Source organism: Gossypium hirsutum, chromosome A04 (assembly GCF_007990345.1).
Source record: "Gossypium hirsutum isolate 1008001.06 chromosome A04, Gossypium_hirsutum_v2.1, whole genome shotgun sequence".
In the NCBI taxonomy this organism is placed as follows: Eukaryota; Viridiplantae; Streptophyta; class Magnoliopsida; order Malvales; family Malvaceae; genus Gossypium; species Gossypium hirsutum.
In genome coordinates, this window is record NC_053427.1 from 85,361,868 (window position 1) to 85,380,480 (window position 18,613).

Sequence of the window (18,613 nt, forward strand, 5' to 3'; positions counted from 1 at the left end):
TAAAATAGATAAAAAATTAATATTTATTAATTTTGTTGACGTACAATCCAAGTGGATTGTCACGTAAACAATTAATTATTTTTTAAAATTAAAAATTTTAAAATTATTTAAAATATATTTTAAAAATTTTAAAAATTAATTTATTGTTAATATAATAATTGATATACACATAGACTACCACGTGAATGTCAAATCAATAAAGTTAACATTTGCACTTCAATTTCACCAACTTTATCCAAGACTACTTTTTAATAGTTTTAGTTTTACATTTGAATTAATACTATGTATATTTATCATAATTTTGTTTTTTATTTTCATAAGTAGAAATAATTTTATTTAGAAAAACAATTTTCAATAAAATTTAGAGATATTATGCTAATTTTAATGTAAAATTCAAATATTCATTACTAGTAAAGAAAAAGGGCGAAAATATCAATTAAGCCCCCTAACAATAATTTTAAAATTAATCAAGTCCCTTGTCGAAAAGTACATCTAATTGATCCATTTGAATCATGATTTATACCCAATTGAGCCCCTTAAATTCATTTTTCTGTTGAAGCCCTTGATAATTGTTAACTGCTGATGTGGCGAGTGATATGGAAAAAATAACAACTTTTATCAAATCAACTTTAAAACTCGAATTGGATACTAAAAAGTTAACATCGATATTTTTGAATAGCAAAATATATAAGTTTTATCAAATGCATGTATCGAGTTGGATAAAAATAATAATACAAATACTATATTAAAAAAAGTGTCAAACTCGAATACCAAAAAATATATTAAACCTTAAAGAAATGGATATTTTAATTGAACTAATATTATATATTTTTGGTAGAAAATATTGTGTTTAATTCATGATGATATTCTAAAAGAGTGAGGTAGCGGATCAGATCTATCTATGCGAAATATACGAAATTAAATTTAATAATTAATACACCTGTGCCAGCCTGCCAGTTAAGACAAATTAAAGAACAAAAAAGAATCCGAGAAGCTCGAGGGGTAGGCGAAACAAAATTCGGCTTTAAATATTAAAATAGAAATGAAATGTTATATTTTTTGTATTAGTCCTTTACTTTGTAAAAGTTACTAATTTAGTCTCTATATTTATTTTGATCAATTTTAGTCCCTACACTTTTTGAATTGGCCAAATTTAGTCTCTATGCTTTTCAGAATTTTAAATTTTAGTCATGACCCAAACAATACCATTTAAACACATTTGGTTATATTCAATTATTAGTCATATATAGGGGTGTAAATGAGACACTAGTGCTCGTAAGTTACTAACATTCGCCTCAAAAAAAAATTGAACTAGATTCGTTAGTTATCAAGTTGAGCTCAAGCTACTGATCGAGCCGAATTCAAGGTTAGTAATACTTGACTTGAATGATTCACGAGACTTATCGAGCTTTTTATGTGTTTATATTATTAAATTATGTTATGACCTTTAATATATATTATTAACCTAAGCTTAATTATTATTATTATTTTTTGGTGAAAACCCTTAATTATTGAGTTGAGCTTGATTACAAAAATTAGTAAATGAGCTTAATCGAGCTTGAGTAGTTCAATTATATCTCAAGCCGAGCTCACACTTAAAAATAAATGTTCGATTGAGCTTGAGCCGAGTATTGAGCTCCCAATTTTGAGTTAAGCTCTACCTCGAGCTCAGTAATATTCAGGCTCGGCTCGATTATTATTGGATCATTTGAAGTCCTTTTACTTTTGAAATTTTAAAATTTTATTATTGATGCAATTGATATATTAACTGAATTTTTAGTGAGTAATATGTGAAAATAATAAATTAAAAATATAATTTAAGTTAATGAATTTAACAGTTATATGGATGAAAATTAAAAATTTGAAAACTGAAAACTACAATGACTAAAAGTACCAAATTAAAGTATGGGACTAAATCTACAACTTAAAAAAAAGTAAAGGACTAATAGCAGAAGTTAAATTCATTATAAACACATAATAAGAGGAAAAAAAGAAAAGAAAAAGAAGAGTACATGAAAAGCAGAGAAAGAGAGAGGAAATAAAAAGAGGCGACAATGGTAACAACGACGACAAGTACATAACTGAACTAACAGCGACGTTACGAAGCTGCTTCTTCATATAGAAGAAGATATATGAGAAATCTGAAACCCTAATTTCTTTTTATTTTTTTCTCATTCAGTTATGCGATCTTTTTAGTGACGAAATCTGGTCGCGAGAGTTGATTTTGATCGGATTTTTTCAGTCAGAATTTTGGTGATCGGAGATGGAGTCGATGATCGAACTGTGCGACATTATAGCGAATAATCCGGAGAAATTTAGCGATAAAATTGCCTGGATTTGCGGGAGGTGTCCACAGTCGGAGTTGTTACTGGACGGATCGCCTAGAGTTTCGAGGTCACAGCTCAATGCGGTGCTCGTCGTCGCACGATTGCTCTCTAAGTGCCCCCAATCTACTGAAAACCGCCCTAAATTGGTGATATTAGAGTTTATTCGGGCAATTCCGACTTCGTTTCACCGTTCCTTTTGGCCGCAGTCGTACAACAACGACTCAATTGCTTCCTTCTTCGTCGATTTCTTGAAATACGTGTCTGAATCTGCCGATTCGTCTCCTGATTTCGGTTTCGAGATCGCAGGGTTGGTTGGGGAGGTAGCTATGGCTGCGGTTAATAATCACGATACAAGCAGCAATGATTCGGCAATTTCTAGGGCTTTCTTGTTGGCTTTATCGCAGAATTTCCCTCCAATTTTACCGTCAGATGCTGATAATTTGATAAATTACCTTGTCGAGCAGTTGGCTATATCAGTTCCGGAATCACCGAGGGAGCTAATTCCAGGAAGCTCGGAGACATCGTCTTCTCAAAGTTCACCTTTGAGCGCCAAGCATTTTCAAGGCATTGAGATTTCAAGCCCGGCCAACGACTCATCCAGAGGGTCTTTGATGACAAATGGTGGTGGGGCTATGTTTAGGCAACAAGTTGCCTCCTTCGAGGAGGAGCCTGTGGAGAGTATGGAGAAACTAGAAATTGCTTTTAAATTGATTGCTCATATTTTGCACAAAGTAAGTATTGATCAAAAGCTTTTGGAGCAAGTGAGATTTATTGCTAAGAAGCAGCTTCAGTCTATGTCTGCATTTCTAAAGGTAAATGCCCACAAATATCTCGTGGCATTTTATTTCTCCTTTTTGGGCAACTGAATGATGAATTTTTAGGGAAAGTTATGAAATGAACACTATACAAGAAATGGTTAAAAAAGAGATGGGAGATAACTTGCGCTCGCAATAAATTTGTGTATTAAGTTGGTCTTTCAAATTTATATGAGCACTTAGTAAGGAAAAATGAGATGGACGTACTTTTTATTTTGACTTGGTTTGCAGATAAGGAAGCGTGATTGGACTGAACAGGGGCCACTTTTAAAATCCAGAGTAAATGCGAAACTTTCGGTATATCAAGCTGCTGTTAGGATGCAAATTAGAAGTCTTCCATCTCTTGAGGCAGATGCTAAGACCTCTAAGAAATTGGTTCTTGAGACTCTTGCGTTGTTGATAGATGCTGCTGAAGCATGTATAATCTCTGTATGGCGAAAGTTGAGAGTTTGTGAGGAGCTTTTCAGTACCTTGCTTTCTGGGATTGTACAAATTGCTGTCCCTGGGGGAGGGCAGCCTCTGCGTATTTTGCTCATTCGCCTTAAACCCCTTGTACTGGCTGCATGTATGCAGGTTTGTTTTATAGTTGGGATTTGGGTTCAGAATCTCTAAAATGGTCTTATAGGTTTATATATGTATTTTCTTTTCTTCTTTTATGTTTCTTACAACAAGATTACAACAGGCTGATACTTGGGGCAACAGCCAAGGAGCCATGTTTGAGAGTGTTCTTAAGACATGTTGTGAGATTATAGAATCTGGCTGGGCGAAAGACCGGGCTCCAATGGATACATTTATCATGGGATTAGCAACCAGCATTCGTGAGAGAAATGATTATGAGGAGCAGGTCTGTGTATAATATTAGCTTTATATTAACATATCTTCTCCGGTTGTGTTGTTATACAATCTCTTTTATCAATTTAGATTAAAATTCTTTTTTTTTTTTCTTTTTCTGTCATTTCCTTTAGCTTGGATATTCTGTATTTTCATGTATAGAGGTTGCTCTCTCTCTCTCTCTCTCTATAGGTGGTGGTTATGTTGCCTATATCTATGCTTGTATTAACCAACAAGTGATAACTATAAACTCCATTTAGTTTTGATATCTTGCAATGCCTACATGGGCAATTTGAATTGCAGGTTGATAAAGAGAAACAAGTAGTTCGAGCCGTACAGCTTAATGTAATACGTCTGTTGGCTGATTTAAATGTTGCTATCAGCAAGCCTGATGTGGTGGACATGATACTTCCGCTTTTTATTGAAAGCTTAGAAGAGGGTGATGCTATGACTCCTAGTTTACTACGGCTTCGAGTATGTATTTTCTAATCATAGATTTGAAAAATTTTTCCCCACTATCTACATATGCGAGTAACTTGAAGAGTTGACGTAATAATCATGCTTCTTTGAATATTGTTGGCATGTTTTCTCGGCTTTGACCTGTACTCTCAATTTGCTGCAGCTTCTTGATGCTGTTTCTCGCATGGCAAGTTTAGGTTTTGAGAAGTCATATCGGGAGACAGTTGTTCTAATGACAAGGAGTTACCTGAGTAAACTATCAAGTGTAGGGTCTGCTGAAAGCAAAACATTGGCCCCAGAGGCCACTACAGAACGTGTTGAGGTATGCATTATTTGTGAGATATACGTTACTATTTAGTTGTCTGGGAGTTTTTCTTCTTGATTAGATACTCACTGATTCAATCACATTCTAGACTCTTCCTGCAGGATTTCTTTTGATTGCTTCTGGTCTAAAGAGTGCTAAATTGCGTTCAGACTATCGCCTTCGCCTGTTATCTTTGTGTTCTGATGTAGGTTTGGCTGCTGAGTCAAAAAGTGGAAGGTAGATATTTTCTGAATAGCAATATATTTTTCTTGTTTAATATATTTCAAACATTGTGTTCTGCTGGTTCTGTGTCGTAAGGCTTACTTTCTACAACTTTTTTTATCCACCTTGTTGAGCATGCTTTAGATATTTTATGCTCGGTATTTCAAATTTTGCAGGAGTGGAACTGATTTTCTGGGGCCCCTACTTCCTGCTGTTGCTGAAATATGTTCTGATTTTGATCCTACGCTAAATGTGGAACCTTCACTGCTGAAGTTATTTCGCAACTTGTGGTTCTATATTGCTCTTTTTGGACTGGCACCTCCTATACAGAAGACTCAAACACCTGCAAAACCAGTTTCCTCTACATTGAACAGTGTGGGAAGCATGGGTACCATTGCCCTTCAAGCAGTGGGTGGACCATATATGTGGAATGAACTTTGGTCTGCTGCTGTCCAGCGTATTGCTCAAGGGACTCCTCCCCTTGTAAGTACATCTTCAAGAATTCTTCCGTGAGCGCTGACATTATTTCCTCTGACAAATGAGTAGCTTATTTGACAAATCATTAGCTTTTTCTTTAGTCTGCTGTCTTGCTAGTAACCTTTATCAGGCTGATTTATATTTAATAGTTGTATTTGACACTTTTTCTTATGTTTTTGATGTACTTGATTATACACAAATAAGTTTGACATTAACACATTAATAAAGTTCTAATTGTCTAGTTGAAATGGTCTTAATCAGGTGCCTACACTTAGTAGTTGAGTTGATTAATAATATGTTGAACATTAGAAACTTTTTATGTTGGGCTGACTCATAGTGCAATGTCTCTTAAAGGCTTTTTCAACCTTCTACGTCTTTGGAGCAATGCTTATATTTTTTTGGATTGTGCTTGTATCAACTCAGTTTGAGTTTTTTTTGCTTCTGAAAATAGAACTGCATACCCATGCGCACAAATTATATCTAAGTTTGTGTTTCTTTGCAGGTTGTTAGCTCAGTGAAGTGGCTTGAAGATGAGTTGGAACTAAATGCCCTTCACAACCCTGGAAGTCGTCAAGGGAGTGGCAATGAGAAAGCTGCTGTTATCTACAGAACAGCTCTTTCTGCTGCTTTAGGTGGGCGAGTTGATGTTGGAGCAATGAGCACAATTTCAGGTCTGGTGAAGTTAATGCACTTTTACGGTGGATATAACTCTGTTCTCCATGTTAATAATTCCTTGTGTTATAATAGCTTGTTATTTGGTGGAACTTATCATCTGCTGCTGTCTATGCCATTATTTATTTATTTATTTGGGTTTTCTTTCCTAGGAGGCTCTTTCTTTTGTTGATAAAATACAATATTGGGGATGGGGAATGGGGGATTACAGGGTTTGAACCCATGTCATCTAGGTGACTAACGGTAGCTATAACCACTGCTTCACTCAAATGTCGGCTCCTAGGAGGCTCCTTTGATCAATGTCTCTTTTTGCTTTTTTAATTTTCAGGTGTAAAGGCAACATACCTTCTTGCTGTGGCTTTCCTGGAGATAATACGGTTCAGCAGTAATGGTGGCATCCTTAATGGTAGCACAAGTTTGACCGCTTCAAGAAGTGCCTTCAGTTGTGTCTTCGAGTACTTGAAAACTCCAAATCTTATGCCTGCTGTCTTGCAATGTTTGACAGCAATTGTGCACAGGGCATTTGAAACAGCAGTGTCATGGCTTGTATGTCTTCAATTAACTTGAAGTTTTTGGAGTATTATTTTATTCTTTTTTGTTGTACTTGTCAGTTTGAATACGATCTTCTTATTAGGAGATTTTATGAGGCATGCATCTACGCATCTTTGTTGTTAAAATTATAATTAATAATCTTATAATCAATGGACTTCTACTTTATTGAGCACTAGTTCCTTAACAAGTTGGATGTTCAATCTAGTGAACTGTCTCATTCTAAAAATATTTTACACTTCATTTCACTGGCTTACTTTACCTTTTCAGTTAGACATATGAAAAAGACACTTAGTGAAGAGTTATATACAAGATAGCATCAGGGCCCAAAAGCATAAGAGAATCAGTTATGCATCTATCATATATAAGTTCCTTGTTTCTTTTCCACTTTTTATTTAATTTCTTGTCAGCCTCAAATAAATTAAATAATCACTTTGAATGCTGGTATATTTAAAGGGCCCAAATATATACAGATTGTTCTGCACATGATATTTTTTAGGAGAAGTACATTGAGAAGATCAGCATGTGCCATAAACTGTGGCTGTAGTATGAGGCGCCTGTCTCTGGGATTTGGATTTCTACAACCATTTTACCTCCTTTATTTTTATTTTTATACTTATGTTATTGTTGTTTTATTTTACTAATAAGCTCCCTTTTTCTTAAGTGCTGAAGATGGGATGATTCTTCTTGGGTAGTTAAGTTTCTTGTGCTCCAAAAATAGATTGTTGAAAAATATGTTATCCCTTGACGTCCTTTATAGTGCTGTCTGGGAAACTATTTGTTTTTGTGCTCAATCATCTGATTAGTTTATGCACAAGTACTCTGTTACTTTTCTTTCTCCTGTAAATTTTAAAATAAGTGCAATATTCTTAACGACAATGGTAAATAAATTTGTCTTTAACTTATAATCCCTTCTTCCAATTAAGTTACATTCTCTTGGATGACATTACCAAACAGTACAAGGGCATCGTGTCTTTTGCTACCAGTACAATATTGGTTTCTTGTCCTGTTCTTTTATACACTTTCTTTCTGTGTTTTTCTGATTTGTGCATGCGTACTTAATCATACTATATGAACCTCACAATTTCTTCATATGCTTTCAGGAAGACCGAATAACTGAAACAGGCAATGAAGCTGTCCTTAGAGAATCTACCCTTTTTGCGCATGCTTGTTTTCTAATAAATAGTATGTCACAGAGGGAAGAGCGCATTCGTGATATTGCTGCGAACCTTTTGGTTCAGCTTAGAGATAGATTTCCTCAGGTGAAGTTATATTAGTGATGTTCTTCTTGCCTTGCAGTTATTCTACATTTTGCTTTCCCAGTATCCATAATTGGATTAACATGCTTGAGACAAATGGGCTAAATATGTGCAGGTTTTATGGAATTCATCTTGTCTTGATTCTCTGCTTTTTACTGTTCAAAATGACACACCTACTGTTGTCAATGATCCTGCTTGGGAAGCCGCTGTTCGCTCTTTGTACCAAAAAGTTGTTCGGGAATGGATTGTCATATCACTGTCTTATGCTCCATGTACTACTCAGGGTCTACTCCAGGTTGCTCACTGGATGACTGTATATGTTATTTGCTTTTTTGCTTATTATTCTCCCTCCTTCTTGAATATGTGAATCCTAAATGATTATTATGTAATATATCCATTGGGCATTGAATTTTAAACATCTCTGACAATTACTACTTTATTTTTTTTGACTAATGACATTTAGTACTAGGATGCCTTGTCCCCCCCCCCCCTTTTCAAAAAAAATTTGACTTCCCTTACATATATATAGAGACACATACTCATTATTTAGCTTAACAAATTTCAGTTATGAATCTTTTGGTGGTTTCTTAGTTGTTTAAACATTAAGGCTGTTCTTTCTTTTTCTCTCTCCATCAAAACAATTCTCAAGATGACCTAGAGTTGTTCCTTTTTTCATATATCTTTTAGTAAGTTGTTTTTGGTTCCAAATATATACCACAGGAAAAGCTCTGCAAAGCAAATACATGGCAGCAGGCACAGCATAAAACTGATGTGGTATCTCTATTGTCTGAGATAAGGATTGGTACAGGAAAAAGTGATTGTTGGGCTGGAACACGAACTGCAAATATTCCTGCTGTCATAGCTGCAGCTGCTGCAGCATCAGGAGCAAATTTAAAATTGTCAGAAGCTTTCATCTTAGAGGTCCTCAGTACTGGTATTGTTAGTGCAACAGTAAAATGTAACTATGCTGGAGAAATTGCTGGCATGAGAAGGTTGTATAATAGCATTGGTGGGTTTCAATCTGATTCTCCACAAACAGGTCTTGGCGGTGGCCTCCAAAGGTTGATCGCGGGAGCATTCTCTCAACCGGCAGAAACTGAGAATGATTCATTTAATGAGATGTTGGTTTCAAAGTTCGTGCGTCTCCTTCAACAATTTGTCAATATTTCAGAGAAAGGTGGAGAAGTGGACAAGTCACAATTCTGCGAAACTTGTTCTCAAGCTACCGCTCTACTTCTGTCAAATCTGGTAAATCTGTCACTATTTTATATATGTATATACATATATATATTATATGTAGACTTAGTGCTGAAAAGTATTTTTAGTGCCATTCCACTCTTACCCTTTAAAAACATTCCAATTCTTTGCCAGGATTCTGACCGGAAAGCAAATTTGGAGGGCTTTGCAAAACTTCTGCGTCTTCTCTGCTGGTGTCCAGCTTATATTTCTACCCCTGATGCTATGGAGACTGGTGTTTTCATCTGGAGTTGGCTGGTTTCTGCTGCTCCGCAATGGGGGTCTCTTGTCCTTGCTGAACTTGTCGATGCATGGTTATGGACAATTGATACAAAACGAGGTCTCTTTGCATCTGATGTGAAATATTCAGGACCTGCTGCAAAATTAAGGCCCCACTTGGCCCCTGGGGAACCAGAGGCACTGCCTGATACTAATCCTGTTGACCAAATAATTGCTCATAGGTTGTGGTTGGGATTTTTTATTGACCGCTTTGAGGTAACAGATAATTTGTATTTGCTTTCTGACGCAAGTGTATTTCATGTCATTATGTTTATTGCTTCTTGTTTATCACTGAACTGCATTGGAACATAAATGGAGTAATATTTGTGTGTTTGTCAGCGTATATGCATGTGTGGTTGTGTTTCTTTTTCACCACCAAATGTTTTTGCACTTAATATTTATTATCTTGTGTTCTGAGGTCTGACTATATTTAGGTACATTCCAACATGGGATTCTCATTTTCTTATGGTAATCTCTTTATATTGTTTGGTTAATAGGTAGTTCGTCACAATAGTGTTGAGCAACTTTTGCTACTTGGTCGGATGTTGCAAGGAACAACCAAACGTCTCTGGAACTTTTCACATCATCCGGCAGCCACTGGCACCTTCTTCACTTTCATGCTTCTTGGTCTTAAGTTTTGCTCTTGCCAATCCCAAGGGAATTTGCAGAATTTCAGAGCTGGGCTTCAGTTGTTGGAAGATAGAATATACCGGTAACTGCAACTTACTCTTTTTTTTTTTGCTTTCAATATACAGCCTGTTAATTCTTTTGTTAAAATTTCTTTTTGGACAAGTAATTGACTTTTGGCTCCTGCTTTCTTAACTCTCTTCCACTTTCAAGCTATGCCTTTTCGATTATTTTTGCTTTGGTTTTCTTTTTGGACAATTCATTGACTTTTATTTCCTGGTTTCCTAGGACCCTGCAATCTCATTCTTCATATTATTCTAAAAATGTTTTTCCCCTTTGTAGTAAAAAACTTAAGAATCACTGTTTCAGTCTTTGTCCGTAGACACCAGTACACAAATGCACATGCAAATAAACACACATATACATGTACATGTATATGTACATATAATTATATTATACCATTTACCCTGCTTATTTGAAGAATGTGCTACTGAACTTGTTATTAGACTCAAAGGATGATTACTATATATAGCCTATGGAAGTTTTGATTGCCAAAATGGGAATATAATGTCTGTATACTAGGCAACTGTCATGATTCCTAATTGGGATATTGCAATAAGTTTGGCATTTTATAAGATCACATATTTTTCCATTTCATTTTGCCTTTTCCATTTAAAATATCTATATGCTAAATGATAAAGTTCAAACACGTTAATCATGGTCCATGGTTGCATATGTTTTGCCATCAGGGCAAGACACTTATATCGATTTACACGGCTTCAGTTTCTGACCATTTACACATGCTTTTGAGTTCCATTTCTGGGACATTAATTGCTAATGGTGCATGTCAAGATAGAAGGAAATACAATTGATGATGGAGTTTTCAAACCCATCAAGGACTTTGGCTTTTGGTATTAAGGGATGAGATTGATTTTATTAAATTAAGTGTATTGAACAATCAGTGCTTGTCTGTTGGTCGTACCCCTTGTAAGGAGAGGTAAGGTTCTTAAGGTTTAAAACTGCCTTTTGGCCTCAGGCTTCATCATATGTGTGTGTAATTGCGTATGTGTTATTAACTTCTATCTTTTGCAGCATACCTTTGCAATTGTATTCTAAGCTGTTTTTGGTGCATGCAGGGCCTCTTTGGGGTGGTTTACCTATGAGCCTGAGTGGTATGACACAAACAATATAAATTTTGCACAGAGTGAGGCTCAATCCGTCTCTCTTTTTGTTCACTATCTCTCCAGTGGGAGGCTAGATTCTCTGCAGTCTGATTCCAAGGGGCGTGCAACTGAGAATGGGAACTCTTTGGTTGGGGCGGTAAGATGGTCATCTTTCAGTCCTGTGTTTTTAAAATGTTTCTACCTCAGAAAATTTATCTGGATTATATGCGTGTTCTGTTGTCATACAAATCCTAAAGTTATTTGAATATTTGCAGAATGATCAATATCACCCTCTCTGAATTGTATGTATGTTCTGTTGCCAATTGAATATTAAAGCTAGTAAAAAATTTGCAGAATGATCACCCTGTATGGGGCCAGATGGACAACTACATTGTTGGAAGAGAAAAACGAAAGCAGCTGCTTCTAATGCTGTGCCAGAATGAGGTTGATCGGCTTGAAGTTTGGGCACAACCTCTTTCAAAGTATTTTCATTTTTCATTGGAATATATCTGTTGATATTTTAGTTTCACAATAATTTTTTGGATCCTTTTGTTGCATTAATTTCTTTACTAATTTTTTTATTATTTGTATTTATCTTTATATTCAGGGAAGGCACATCTTCGCGGCCCAAAATTAGCCCAGACAAATGGATCGAATATGCCAGGACTGCTTTCTCTGTGGATCCTCGAATTGCCTTTTCGTTAGCCTCAAGATTTCCAACAAACACTCATCTGAAGGCTGAAATAACTCAGCTAGTCCAGGTATGCCTTATAGAGTACGTAGCTGCATTGGAATGGCAAAGAAATGAAACTTGTAAATTACTGTGTGGCTATTAATTGTTTAGCTGGTAAGGTGATGGTTGCCACTGTCATTGTGGTTATAAGGCTGAGCATTTCAGAAACATCCATTGATTTGTTCTCTGATCTTCTACTTCTATTGTTATAGTTTTATTGTGCCATTATGGCATGATATTAGTTGATTGCTTCTTGATTTTTTGGCATTTCTCATGCAGTCACACATACTGGATATCCGCTGTATACCTGAGGCATTGCCATATTTTGTCACACCAAAGGCAGTTGATGAAAATTCAGTACTTTTACAACAATTGCCTCATTGGGCTGCTTGTTCAATTACACAAGCTCTTGAATTCCTTACTCCCGTATACAAGGGTCATCCACGTGTAATGGCTTATGTTCTAAGGGTTTTGGAGTCCTATCCTCCTGAACGTGTAACTTTCTTCATGCCACAACTTGTGCAAGCTCTGCGATACGATAAAGGGGTGAGTTATCACTGGAATTATGGGTATTTATCTATATTTTCTGTTGTCATTGAGGTGCAATACGAAAGTTAACCTCACATAGGGTAGTTTGTAGGCTTGATGCTTATTAGGTCAGGCTGAGAGCTTTCAGGCTCTATCTCAAAATTTTGACACAAGGTACTGAGCTATTCAAACGAATTTGGGCATGAGACATCATTTATACCAAGTGATAATCAACATTGCCTCTATTGCTGCATTTTGTATAAATTTATTTGGTACTAATCTGATTTTTCCATCCTCCTTCCCAAAACCACCAAAAAGACCTTAATATTTTTATCACTGTATGGTTTCCATTTATGTTTTCAAATGATTGGGAACTTGAGTCAGTTAGATGCATCAAAGTGTTTGATCATCGGGGTTAAAGGTTGGATAATCTTTCCTTGTCCTTATTGCCAGAATTGCAAACCTAAATTATCTTATTGCTCATACAACCTTCCTATTGTTTTTTACACATGTTAATTTTTGCATTGATGACTTTTCCTTTTTGCAGAGGTTAGTGGAAGGGTATTTGCTTAGAGCAGCTCAAAGAAGTGACTTATTCTCACATATTCTAATATGGCACCTGCAGGTGTGAAAAAAAAAATTTTTCCTGGAGTAGATAGTATGCCTTTTCAAGTGGTTTTCTGGGGAATAGATGATCATCTTCACTTTTCATTACATCAGTTTTTGATTATATGTAAGTACTGAGTGCTTACTTTGTGATGGCAGGGTGAGACATGTGACCTTGGGAAAGATGCAAGTGGAAAGGTTTGTGTATTCAGTGTTCCCTTTTTATTGGAAACTTGCCTTATTGATTTGGAAAGCAGGACTGTACATTGGTTCCTAAAAGTGTCCGGATTTTGGGCTAGGGGACTGACTGCATATCTAATGGGGTTGAATGGTGACACAATCTAAGGTCATAAGCTACCTGTATTATATAACTAAGAAGGAAAATATGAATGAAAAATTACAGAGAAGTATGAGGAGGTAACTAAAACTCTTCTCTGTATACATACTGGTAATTGACTCTAAAAGAGGGCATTTGTCTCAACGAGAAAAAAGTAGGTTATGAAAATGTTGATGACACGTGTACAGAATGGTAAAATTGCAATCTATCTTTAGACTAAAGGGAAACCTTGCATTCCTTTGGACAAGAATAATGTCAGTGGTTCTCTCAAATTATTTTTTTGTTCATATTTGAGGCTGCTTCAGATTGAACTCTAGTAACTGGAATTAAGAGTCTAGCACTCTACCAATAGATCACATGTTTGTTGGTAATGTCAATGGTTATCCTTGTCAAGTACCTTTTGCTTACTGTTGGTGAGGGGATATTGACTCTACTTAGCATCAATTCCGTACTTTCACTTCTATCGTTTGCCAAAAATTAAAAATTATATGATTTGAGTTATAGAGTCTACCGAACTGTTTTTTATAAAAAGTTAAATCATGCATTTTGTTCTTAAAACTAGTTTTGTAATTTATTAATTCTCCAATTTTGTTTTCTTTCATATCCAATTTTACCTTAGTGAATGCAAGGTTTTGATTGGTGATGGGTAGTGGAAAACTTATAATTGGGCTGGATTGGAATTTGATTAATGGTCCAATAAGATTTAAGGGTGTGGCATGGATTAGCATTGCTCAATCATATCAACAGATTCCTTGTTATCAAGTGGTCATCTCAGACTGGGAATGTTCTGATGGGATTTTATGTTGAATGCTAAACATAACATGATTGTTCTGATGCCATTAATTTGTTGAACTTTTGAAGCTGTAAAGCATACGACTGTAGTCTTCCATTCTCTGATCAGTGACTTGTATACATTCTATTATTTCAGAATAGTGCATTTCTAGAACTGTTACCAATTGTTCGACAACATATTATTGATGGTTTCACGCCCAAGGCCCTTGATGCATTTCGAAGAGAATTTGAGTTCTTTGACAAAGTTACATCCATTTGTGGTGTCCTATTTCCTCTTCCAAAGGAGGAACGCCGGGCTGGCATCAGGAGGTATTTCCCTTTCTTAATGATTACAGTTATGTCATGTCTGATTTCTTTCTGGCAATTAAATTGGTTGAGTGGCATGCTATTGGTTTAGGGAGTTGGAGAAAATTCAAGTGCAAGGTGATGACCTTTATTTGCCAACTGCTCCTAATAAGCTTGTTAGGGGCATTCAGGTTGATAGTGGAATACCCTTACAATCAGCGGCAAAAGTTCCTATTATGATCACATTTAATGTGGTTGATCGGGATGGCGACCAGAATGATATAAAGCCCCAGGCTTGCATTTTCAAGGTAAGCTCGTGTTTGAATTGGACAGGACACATTATGGGTTGAATTGCTTACACTTAAGCTCAAAATTCTATCTTGTACCAATAATTTTGGGATAATTCAAAACCCCCTTTATTTGCTTGGCTGCCCATGTTGGTACATTTATGCACCAATTATGGGGCCATCTCCCTTTTTTTCTCCTGCAAAAGACAAGGGATACTGTGAGCACCAACCAGCTCTGAAAGGGGGTTTCCTTTTTAGTATGTTATAGGAGTTTTGGATTTTAGAAATTGATCTTTCCGCTGGATTTTAGTATGTTATAGGAGTTTAGCTTTCTTGTTTTGCTGGATAAAATGCATTATCTTGATTTCTTACATAAAGCCGCGCTGCCATCTTTTTATAATTGACTTTTATTCAAGGTTGGAGATGATTGTCGACAAGATGTTCTTGCTCTTCAAGTGATAGCTCTTCTAAGAGACATATTTGCAGCTGTTGGACTTAATCTCTATTTATTTCCCTATGGTGTTCTCCCAACTGGTCCAGAGAGAGGTATAATTGAGGTGAGCATATCTTCTAATCTGTTAAGCTCTTGTTTTGCATCTACATTAATTCTGTTACACTAGTGAAGGAACCTTTGTTGTGTAATTCTTTTTGACATAACTAATCTATAACAGCTAAATTTACAAGGAAAAAGACCTTTGAGGGAATATAATTCTCCCACTGCTGAGTTGTTTTTGGTTTTGTTTTGTCTTATTGTTGTCATTCTTGCAATTGTCTGTCCCAACTCGTAGGTCTTTCACCATCACAACAGAGAATGACTTTCTAAGAAGGTTTTGTTTAGTGAATTTAGGGAATACCACTGCTATTTTCACCTTGCTCCCCCAATGTGTACTATACAATCAAATATGACGATGTGGTTTGATTTACTAGTGAAGTTACTTGTGCATGTGTCTTGTTACAGGATAATTGTTCCTAGGGTACTATAATGAATATTTCACTTAATAAGTTCCCTCTCTTATTTTTTCCCCTTGATGCAGGTTGTGCCTAATACACGAAGCAGAAGCCAGATGGGTGAAACAACTGATGGTGGTTTGTATGAGATTTTTCAACAGGATTTTGGGCCTGTTGGCTCTCCTGGTTTCGAAGCTGCACGCAGAAACTTTATAATTAGCAGTGCAGGGTATGCTGTAGCAAGTCTTCTACTTCAACCGAAGGATCGACACAATGGCAACCTTCTTTTTGACGAGTATGACTATGCTAGTTCCTTGACCAGTGATCGGTAGAATAGTTAAATTTTATAATTTATACTCCAAAACATGATTATAGATGATTGTAAAAACCGGCTAGGTCTTAATCTTTTACAAATCATTATACTTATGTTAATAAAAACTGTGAACAATTATTGCACTGATGTCATAAACACATAATCATATAGGAGTGAATTAGAAACAAACCAGCCATAGTACCAAACCCTATGTTGTCAGTTGATTTGCTTTTAGAAAACCTGAACCTGCGAAGAGGTAATCACTTAGGAATAGTTAAAAAAGACGCAAGTATTGAACTAATGACTGGAATACATAGCCATATATGAATTAATTAGATTTTAAATCCGGTTTGATGCACATGATTTTTTAATTATATTTTTTCATAATTCTAATTTGGCTTTTATTCTTTTAAATCATACTAATTTTTAGTTTATCTTAAGAGAACAATTAACATATTCTTCTAGATCTATTATTTATACAATCATATACATTTAAATTGTTAATTTTATGCGGCCATTTATTTTTTGGTAAACTTTGTACTTTTTTTTTTTAATACAACTCAACCACTGTGATATGCATGCCAATGCAGTTTCGGGAGGCTTGTTCATATTGATTTTGGTTTCATCTTGGAAACATCACCTGGTGGAAATATGCGGTTCGAGAGTGCACATTTCAAGTTGAGCCATGAGATGACTCAATTACTAGATCCATCGGGAGTTATGAAAAGTGAAACCTGGGACAACTTTGTAAGGTGATTTCTTCTTTGCTCGATTTTATACTTCTATCTTATCTGCATACCCTTCATTTTATCTTTATTGTCCAAGTCATGTTGAGTTTGTTCTTTGTCAAATGCTTGCAGCTTGTGTGTGAAGGGATACCTTGCCGCTCGCCGACATATGAATGGGATCATCAACACTGTGCTGCTTATGCTTGACAGTGGATTGCCTTGTTTCAGCAGGGGTGATCCCATTGGAAATCTTCGCAAGAGATTTCATCCTGAGATGAGCGAGCGTGAGGCCGCCAATTTCATGAAAAATGTCTGCACCGATGCTTACAACAAGTGGACAACTGCTGGCTATGACCTAATACAGTATCTGCAGCAAGGCATTGAGAAGTAGAGGCACGGGTAATTATCTTTGAGTGTACATTATCGTTTGTAATTTATAAATATTCTTTTACCCCCATAGTTACAGTTTTCTTGAGGAAATCCCACCTAAGCAAGGCTCGGAAGTATAAAATATGTGGCACAAGCAATTGATTTGATAAGAGAGAAAATGAGTTGAGTTCTTTGTAACCTAGTGGTGGAGATCCTTGTTAGTTAGGTTTGTAAACGATTTCCCCCCAAAAAAAAAATGTTTGGGAAATTAATAGTTTGAATGCACGTGGGGGATAGTTTCTGTTTGAAACAAAAATTCTATTGAATTCTTAATGTTTATGAACTGAGCCTGAGTTCCAAGGCTTATGATCTCTGTAGGAGATGGTTGGTTAGCTTAGCTTCAGTTCTCAACTTCGATTGTGATGGATAGGCGTTCTTGATTGTACTGAAGATAGGATGTTTGGGGTCAGACCCTTAACACGTCTGGTATTGTGTTCTTGCGGAGTCTATGCTCTGTTTTAGCTCCGAGATTTTAGCCTGCCACCCAGAAGAGCGGCTCAGGTGCACCTTTGTTTGTGGTTCACATGATGATGCCAAGAGCTAAGGGGTTCACAAGACCAAGCTAAGAGCCATCCATGTCGCAAATATGTCCTTTATATGTTAGACGCATGGGTTCGAACCCCACCTTGCGCCAACTCGTCAGTTTCTTGGCACGGTTGTGTTAACTCTCTGGGCATTCAACACCACTGCGTGAGCTATGACAAAGGCGCCTGCCTTCTTCAAGAATGGGGGACAAAACACAATGCTGGATGGGTTGATGGCCTGACCCCTTACCAGATTTACATATTTATTTTTGAAAGGTGACATCTAACAAAATCGACGTTTGAATTTCATCACTTGGATCTTATTCAATGCTTAAAACCTTTGAATTTTTACATCTATTAATGTCCTTAGCTACGTTAATGTTTTGAAGGTAATCATGAAAGGTTAACAGGATTTCGCGTTTGTTATATGGAAAATGCCCCGAGAATATATCCCCATGGTTGACGCTAGTGCTTCAATTTCATGTGGTGCACGTATAATTCTCACCATTTTTAGCCGCACTTAGCTTTACATACTTTTATACCTTTTCTGTAAGATTAATATTGTAAATATTTTGTTGTTATATTCCATCTTCTAATCTTTTAAGTAATTGATTCATGAGTAAATTAAAAATGTCCACTTATTTTTTCGATTTAATAATTTCCAATCACTAAATATATATAAAAATTAATATTCTTAATCAATATGATAAAATATTAGATTAATTCCAAGCTTCATGTACATTAACTGTTTTTATAAATTCAATGTAAAATTATTAAAATATTAATCATATAAAAGTTATAAAAACGTATAAGATTATTTTAATTTCCTCTTCTCATAATTAAATGTAGGGTTAATGTTTTAATGTTTGACCTTGGTAAGTGT

At 35.9% G+C, this 18,613-nt stretch overlaps 1 protein-coding gene across 1 annotated transcript; it reads left to right on the top strand.

Annotated features, from left to right (window-relative positions):
- Positions 1-1,997: 1,997 nt before the first annotated feature.
- LOC107945169 (phosphatidylinositol 4-kinase alpha 1) lies at positions 1,998-17,517 on the top strand. Its single transcript, XM_016879037.2, has 26 exons — positions 1,998-3,139; positions 3,374-3,715; positions 3,825-3,986; positions 4,277-4,447; positions 4,596-4,754; positions 4,846-4,973; positions 5,135-5,441; positions 5,938-6,106; positions 6,436-6,653; positions 7,760-7,918; positions 8,031-8,210; positions 8,636-9,163; positions 9,287-9,646; positions 9,928-10,142; positions 11,194-11,377; positions 11,575-11,702; positions 11,828-11,981; positions 12,233-12,499; positions 13,029-13,106; positions 13,247-13,285; positions 14,353-14,525; positions 14,614-14,809; positions 15,205-15,345; positions 15,823-16,031; positions 16,640-16,801; positions 16,910-17,517. Exons 1-26 carry the CDS (start codon positions 2,264-2,266, stop codon positions 17,166-17,168), a joined length of 5,964 nt encoding a protein of 1,987 aa, XP_016734526.2. The 5' UTR covers positions 1,998-2,263; the 3' UTR covers positions 17,169-17,517.
- The last annotated feature ends 1,096 nt before the right edge of the window (positions 17,518-18,613 follow it).